At 45.8% G+C, this 8,263-nt stretch overlaps 1 protein-coding gene across 1 annotated transcript; it reads left to right on the top strand.

The window, feature by feature from the left end:
* Positions 1-426: 426 nt before the first annotated feature.
* Positions 427-7,480, top strand: LOC131901581 (zinc-alpha-2-glycoprotein). Its single transcript, XM_059252690.1, has 4 exons — positions 427-487; positions 2,679-2,939; positions 4,959-5,234; positions 6,892-7,480. Exons 1-4 carry the CDS (start codon positions 427-429, stop codon positions 7,212-7,214), a joined length of 921 nt encoding a protein of 306 aa, XP_059108673.1. The 3' UTR covers positions 7,215-7,480.
* Positions 7,481-8,263: the final 783 nt, after the last annotated feature.

Here is an 8,263-nt window from a genome sequence, read left to right as displayed (position 1 = left end):
TGGACATATTCAGAACTTTTGTAGAAGGAAGAATTCATTCTTACAACATGGTCTTAGCAATATCCAAATCCTCCTGCTGACACCAGGGTAGGGGATGTCACCGTATACTGTAAGAATGGCACACCTTCAAGCTATCTACCACCTGCTGTACACTCCTCCACCCCACTGCCGTTCTTTCATCTGAGGGACACAGAAGGTCTCTGTCCTTAGGCTGGCTTTCTCAGCTCTCAGCAGCCCCTGTGTGTGAAGCCTGTGAGCACACCTCTGCCCAGCCGGTTTGTGTGTCTGTCTTCAACGCTGTCTGAGGAGGAGTTCCTCTAAGCTCTCTCATTGGCTGTGGAATCACCTCCCCTGGGCAGGATGCCAGGCCTCACGGAAAGAGCCATGTTCGCTGTGTAGACTTTCCTCCCGGGCACTATAGTAGCAATGGTGCCTGTCCTGCTGTCCCTGCCTCTCCTTCTGGGTCCTGCAGTCCTTCAGGAGACTGGTGAGTGGGCAAAACAGAGGAAGACTGGGGGAGAAATAAGGGGAAGGCAGAGAACAGAATGCTGGGCCATAAGAAGGATCCCTCGTGCACCTGGGATTCCCATATGTGCAGTGGTAAACCAGTTTTAAACCAGTTTGCAAAGTTACCAGTTAACCTAGATCACCCTTGTAGAAGCATTCTGGAAGTCACTGGACTTGTGTTAAATGAGACCTTAAGGAACATGAATCTGAGGGCTAGCGGTGTAGCTCAGTCCATAGGGTGCCTGCTGTGTATGCATGAAGCCTGGGGTTCACTATCCCAGCACCACACAAGCCATGTGTCTCATTCCTGTCATCCCACCACATGGGAGCTGGAAGCAGGAGGATCAGGGCTGGGGGGTGGTTCAGTATGATCTTGAGGACTCAAGTTCAGATCCCTAGGACCCACGGAAATCCAGATGTGGTCACATCTGTCTACAATCTCAGCTTTCTTATGGCAAGACAGGAGGCAGGGCAGAAGAATCCCCCAGAAGCCCATAGGCCAGCTAACATGGCTTGCACAGCAACAAACAAGGTGGAAGGCAGGATTGACATCCAAGCGTGTCCTCTGACCCACCTGCACTCTGTGACATACCCATGAGCACACCCACCCACATAGACACACAAAAGACTTTTTTTTTCACATGGGAAAAGTATACCCAGAGAGGCAAAGTGACCTGCCCAGAGTCAGACAGTGGAACTGAATACGGACCTCATGAATTTCCTCTACTTTCTCTCTTGCCCCTCTTCTAAGATCCCAGGGGAAAAATACAGAGGCAGGCTAGAAGAGAGGAAACCAGGACCTTCCTCCGCAGTGAGATGAGGCAGCGGGGAACCAGTGAGATCCACAGTCAGTTCCAGGACAGGGAATGAGGCTGTTTGCTGCACACAAAATTTTGGATGAAGATTTCAAACTGCACCAGTTTAAAAACTTAGTGCATTCCCAGAATGTTACATAGTTATTTATGTCTGTTTTATAATAAGGCACTGTCTTTAGAATGTTAAGTATGTTCTAAAGGGGCTGTAAAGAGGGCTCAGCGCTTATGAGCACTTGTTGCTCTTGCAGAGGACCTGTGGTTTAGTTCCCAGAATCCACTTGGTAGTTTATAACTGCCTGTAACGCTAGCCCCAAGAGATCTGACACCCTTTTCTGGCCTCTTTGCATATTGCACACATGTACAGTATATATAATTTTTTAAATAAAGATTTTTTAATGTTAAGTATATTCTATACCAAAAATATGAATTAGTAAGGGGCCTCTAGAGAACAGAACTAATGGGATAGATATACAGGTAGATAGATGGATGGATGGATGGATGCATGGATGCATGGGTGCATGGATGGATGCAAAGATATAAACAGGGATAGGTAGATAGATGATGGCTGAATGAATAGATAGACAGGAAGATATAGACAGGTAATGGGTAGATGGATGAATATATGACAGATAGATAGATAGATAGATAGATAGATAGATAGATAGATAGATAGTAGATAGATGATAGGTAGATAGACTGACAGGTAGAGGCAGATCCCTAGAGTTCATTTATGGCCCAACCTGCCTGAACTGATGAACTCCAGGTCCAGTGAGAAACCCCATCTCAAAAAAATAAGATGTCAGACCAGAGACATGGCTCAGAAGTAGTAGTACTTACCACCAAGCCAGATAACTAAATTTGATCCCTAGGACCCACATGATAGAGAGAACCAGCTCCTACAAGCTGTCCTCTGACTGCTATACACACAGTGGCATGTGCATGCTTGTGCACACACAGTCACACACACACACACACACACACACAAATAGACACAATTTTTAAAAAAGATGGAAAGCTATAAAGGAAGACATCCCAACTTGACCTCTGACCTCTACATCATGCACATGTGCTCACACCCACAAGAACACATACATATCACACACACACACACACACACACACACACACACACACAGAAATAATTTTACATGCAAATTAGAGGATACAGTGTAGAGACAACACACAGAACAGTTTCTGACATGGCATCCCCAGGAGAAACAGCGCCCCTTCACATGAGTGAACCTCCCACAGTGTGAGGCAGCAGTAAAAGCAGAGGAAGAAGCTCCATGGCCGGGTCCTCCCCAGTGGGTCTCCTGGGCATGAACCCCACCCCTCAGAATCTTCCCCTCTTCCACAGGGCCTTATTCTCTGATCTTCCTCTACACCAGCTTGTCCAGGCCCAGCAAAGGCATCCCCAGGTTTCAAGCCACCGCGTTTCTCAATGACCAGGCCTTCTTCCACTATGACAGCAACAGCAGGAAGGCGGAGCCCGTGGGGCCTTGGAGCCAGGTAGAAGGAATGGAGGACTGGGAGAAGGAGAGCCAGCTTCAGAGGGCCAGGGAGGAGATCTTCCTCGTGACCCTGAAAGACATCATGGACTATTACAAGGACAGTGCAGGTCAGTGAGATATTACAGACCAATGAGGTGGAGTGCTTTACCTGAGCAGCCCCATGAATATGACTGGAAAAGATTCCCCAGGCTGGAACTAGTCACACACACACACACACACACACACACACACACACACACACACAAAGGAGGAGCAGTAAGCACAGATAGCCATGCACAGGTTCACCCACAACACCTCCCATCCTCCGTACTCACATTGACCTCCTCCTTCCCCATGGCTTCTTTTATTTTCACTCCAGACCTCAGCCCCTAAAAGAAGTGGTATCAGAGTCACTTCTTACCCAGGGACACTGACCTTTCAACTCCATGTTCCTGCCCACTTGAGAAAGTATCAGATTCAACACTATCCAGGTGGAGAACAATAGAGGAACATCCCAGCACTCTGTGGGCTCTGAGTGTGCATGCACACTTACATGCACTTACACCAAACACACACACACACACACACACACACACACACACACACCACAATTATCTAATTATTAAGAAAGAAGGTAACAGTAACTTACATTTACTGAGTACTTGCTCTGTGCTAGCCTCAGGTATGATCACATTTAATGCTCAAAATAACATCTTCAAAGATTATTATTACTGTTGTCATTTCAAAGATTTTTTTAAGTATTTTGCTTAAGCTTAATTATATTTCATAGTTCACTTAACAAGGCAGGTGGGTGGACCAGGGGAAGATCTGGAATTTAAACCCAGACAGCTTAAGAGCTTTTTTTGAGCCTGTGCCAACAGCACCACTCAGGACTGGGTAAATATCCGCTGTTGTAATCAGACTGACCTGTGCTAGGCAGGTCACTTTGTGTTCATGGGCAAGGGGATTAAGGATTTAGAGGTTTGGAGTAAACACCAGGAATGGTGGCTTATCAGTAATCTCAGCATCCAGAAAGCAAAGACAGGGTGATTGCCATGAGTTTGTGGCAGCCCAGGCTACGTAATGAGATCCAAGCCAGCCTGGGTTACAAAGTGAGACCCTGTCCCAAAAATAAACAAACAATAAATAAGATACTAACCACTGAAAAGAGGGAAGTGATCCAATTATGTAAAGAGTAGTGATTTAAATGCAAAATAGAAAGTGGCATGTAGAAATTCCTATAATCTATAAGAAACCACAAATAATTCCTATTTAACGTGGAAATGCAGTTCAGTGTGACTATGTTTAATTCTGAAGAATTCACCATCCACTAAAACACATAAGTTTGTTAGATGAGACGATGAAAAAGACTTGAAATCTGAGTGCTTGCCTAGCACACCAGAGGTCCTGGGTTCAATCCCCAGCACCACATAAAACTGGGTATGGTGTCACACACCTGTAAACCCAGCACTAGTGAAATGAAGACAAGAGGGTCAGGAGTTCAAAGTCACCCAGAGTATCTGACACTGTTAGAAAGAAATAGACTTGGAATCTGTCCATAATCATGAAATTCTCCAAGTATAAAGAATGCATTTCCTCTGAGAGAGGCCTGAAACACCCAGCCAAATACAGTTTCTTCCTCTGCTGTGTGCCTGGCTAGTAACCTGTAAATGGACATTTCTCTCCCACCTGCCAATTCCCAAATAACCAATCAGAGGGTTATACTAATTACAGAATGCTTGGCCATTAGCTCAGGCTTATTATTAACTAGCTCTTTTTACATTTGAATTAACCCATTTCTATTCATTTATGTATTGCCATATGGTCTGTGGCATTACTGGTCCTCTGGCATCTTGTTTCTTGGGTGGTTCACTGGCATCTCTCTTGCTCCATCCTTCTCCATCCCCTCCTTAGTTTGGTTTTTCTGCCTAACCTTATCCTGCCTGGCTACTGGCCAAACAGATTCTTTATTAACCAATGAGAGTAATACATATTCACAGCGTACAGAAGGATCATCCCACAGCAGTAACCTGTTTGCCAAGATAAAGAATTGAGTGTTTAGATTCCCAAGCATGTAGGAATGAAAGTTGCTCAGCTGGAGTTGGCACCCATCTGACTGAATCCCTGTGGGGTCGGGGAGGCTTCAGGGTCTCATACCTTCCAGGGAATGTTCGGTTGTGAGCTATTGAATAACAGAAGCAATGGAGCATTCTGGAGGTATGCCTACGATGGACAGGATTTCATCGAATTCAACAAAGAAATCCCAGCCTGGATCCCCTTAGTCCCAGCAGCTGAGAACACCAAGCTAAAGTGGGAGGCAGAAAAAGTCTACACACAGCGAGCCAAGGCATACCTAGAGGAGGAGTGCCCCACAATGCTGAAGAGGTACCTGAACTACAGCAGATCTCATCTGGACCAAAAAGGTATGCACTGCTTTTATGATCTGCTCCAAGTACTAAACTGAAAACCAAGGTGATCTCAGGCTCAGGGGACCATGGCAGGTTGTCCCATCAATCCCTATTAGTCCCTTACTCCCTCAGCTTTCATCTACTAGGATTCGTTCCTTCTGAAGACATGATGTGAGAGCCAAAACGAATGTTCATCAAAAAAGTGGAAAGAACTAGGGGTTACAGCTCAGTTTTAGAGCACCTGCTTAGACTCCCCCAATGAGAGGCTGGGATGTGACTCAGTGGTAGAGCACCTGCCTAGAATCCCCCAGTGAGGGGCTGGGGTATGGCTCAGTGGTAGAGTACCTGCTTAGAATCCCCCAGTGAGGGGCTGGGGTGTGGCTCAGTGGTAGAGCACCTACCTAGCATGTACAAGAGTCTGGATTCAATCTTAAATACATACACACACACACACACATACACACACATACACACACACACACACACACACACACACACACACAAGTCAGGAACAAAACTGGCTTAATTGCAAGGTTCCCTAAATAATCCTTGCTTTGCAGCACATGCTGTAATCCCAGCACTCAGAAGGTTAAGGGTAGAGAGCATTGCCATGAGTTCAGGGCCTGCCTCCATGACAAGTACCAGGAGAGCTATACCCTGTCTCTGAAAGGGGTGGGAGAGATGGAGAAAGAAAGAACTGGGATTCAGCTTCAGTTGGCACTCAAATTCCACATTTCAGATTCCAAACTCCATAGCAGTTCCTCGATACAGTGATGCCTCTCATCTTGTTTGTAGTGAGGAGGTAGGTGTGTTAAACGTCTGGCTAGGAAGGAAGAACAAACAGGAGCAGAATCAAGTGCCACACACTGAAACATCACTGGAGAAAAGGGGAAATGACTATTTAGAATATGAAACAGCTTAATGGACAGAGATGTGGACAGAAGGAAGGAGCTGGGCTGAGATGGGGGTGGGGCTATAAAGCACACTTAAGACACTCAGAATCTGGGCATGGTAGTACATGCCAGTAATCCTAGCACTTGGGGCAGGAATAACACAAGTTCAAGACCAGCCTGGGCTACGCACGTAGTGAGGTCCTGTCTCTATGTTTTGTTCTCTCTGTGTGTGTATGATGTATTATATATGCATGTATGCATAAATGTATGTATGAGGGTGCATGTGTGGAGATTGGAAGAGAGCCTCAGCTATTGGTCCCCACCTTCTACCTTGTTTGAGACACCAGGCTAGCCTGCCAACCAGCTTCCAGGTATTTTCCTGTCTCTGTTACCCATCACCATATATGAGCTCTGGGGACAGAGACATGCATGACTGCATCCAACTTTTACATGTGTTCTGGAGATCCAAGCTCAGATCATCATGTTTATGCAGCCAGCCCTTTACCCACTAAGCTATCTCCCCAACCCTGTCTCAACTGACGTCGGTTGCCAACTGAAGTCAATACACCACAACATGAGGCAGGGAGTGAGAAAGTAGCTGTGGACATATTACATAACCCATCAGGGAAGGCTTGGGGGAAGCCTCAGACCTTCCTGAGCTTCACAAAGGTCTCTTGGTGGAGTCAGATTAAATGGTCATCCAGGGAGTTAGGAATGAAAGCATGGAAGGAAAAAGTCCACCTTAAAACTCTCAACATCCACACTTGATCCCTCCACAGATCCTCCCACTGTGACAATCACCAGCCGTGCAGCCCCAGGAAGAAAAAGGACATTCAAATGCCTGGCCTATGACTTCTACCCACAAGGAATAAGTCTGCACTGGAACCGGGCCGGCAAAATGCTGGCATCCAAATCAGGAGGTGTTTTTCCCAATGGAAATGGCACCTACCTGTCCTGGGTGGAGGTGGAAGTCCCTCCTCAGGACAGAGACCCCTACTTCTGCCACATAGAACATAGTGGACTGTCCCAGTCACTCTCGGTGCAGTGGGATGATACAAAGAAAGCAAAAGCCAAAAGCAACCCAGCAACTCAGCCTCAGTAAGTTACTCTCTCTGTGTGACATGAGAGAGTTGAGCTTCAGAAGTCAATGTCACCCACAAGGTCTTCCATGGGCAGCTGTGCGACAGATAACTAGAATCCAAGGAACAGGAGTGGGGACAGAAGACTTGAACACCAAGCACTGAGTACACACTCAATGTCAAATCACCTGGCCTTGTAAAACTCCTCACCGATTAATCTGTAAGCCCTCACAACCCCTCATGCCTAGTACTGCATAGAAAGGCATTTTAACCTTGGAGATGCTATAAAAGTGTGAGTTGATTTTACCATGTGTCCTGTATAGTTGTTTTGTTTTTTGTTTTTGTTTTTTTAAAACTCTTTGGGGACCCACCACCCAGCTCCCAAATAAATACATGGAGACTTATTCTTACTTATGAATGCCTGATCTTAGCTTGGTTTGTTTCTAGCCAGCTTTTCTAACTTAATGTGTTTCTCTTCTACATTTTGCCTCTGGGCTTTTTACTTTTCTTTATTCTATACTGAATCATGAATATAATTAATCTTATCAATAAAAACCTGAGACGAGAGCAGGAGAGAAGCCACAGTCGTTTCCTTCCTCTTCCGTTCCTCCAGTCCAAAAGGGCCATTATCCTGTCTCTGCCCCACCTTTTCACTTCCTGTTCCTCTCTGTGCAGACCTCCAGACCTCTATGGTTAACTAGTAGCTAGCTCCAGCCTCTGACTGTCCAAGCAAGCTTTATTTGTCAGAACACAAAGTATCACATAACAGTATGTCTTTCTTCCCTTCTTACTCCATGGCTGGTGTTGTGGCAGGGTGCCTGGCATCCTCCTCTCCTTCTCCTTTTCTTGCCCCTCCCTATTCTCCTTCTTCTTTTCTAACCGAGATTTCTCCTTCTATTTATTCTCTATGCCTAGCAGCCCCACATATCCCTCTCCCGCCTAGGCATATCCCTCTGTTGGCCATTCAGTGCTTTATTAGACCAATCAGGTGTTTTAGTCAGAGTAACACAGCTTTACAAAGTTAAACAAATGCAACATAAAAGAATGCAACATCTCTTGGCATCATTAAACA

This window comes from Peromyscus eremicus, unplaced genomic scaffold (genome assembly GCF_949786415.1).
Source record: "Peromyscus eremicus unplaced genomic scaffold, PerEre_H2_v1 PerEre#2#unplaced_113, whole genome shotgun sequence".
Taxonomy (NCBI): Eukaryota; Metazoa; Chordata; class Mammalia; order Rodentia; family Cricetidae; genus Peromyscus; species Peromyscus eremicus.
Note: the sequence above shows the minus strand (reverse complement) of the source record. Positions and strands in the feature narration are given on the sequence as shown.

What these genes read in the sequence shown, in the direction of transcription:
- LOC131901581 (XM_059252690.1), top strand. Translation starts at nt 427, where the DNA reads ATGGTGCCTGTCCTGCTGTCCCTGCCTCTCCTTCTGGGTCCTGCAGTC. An exon ending in TGCAGTCCTTCAGGAGACTG is followed by an intron (nt 488 to 2,678) that starts GTGAGTGGGCAA and finishes CCTCTTCCACAG; the next exon opens with GGCCTTATTCTCTGATCTTC. An exon ending in ATCTCATCTGGACCAAAAAG is followed by an intron (nt 5,235 to 6,891) that starts GTATGCACTGCT and finishes ATCCCTCCACAG; the next exon opens with ATCCTCCCACTGTGACAATC.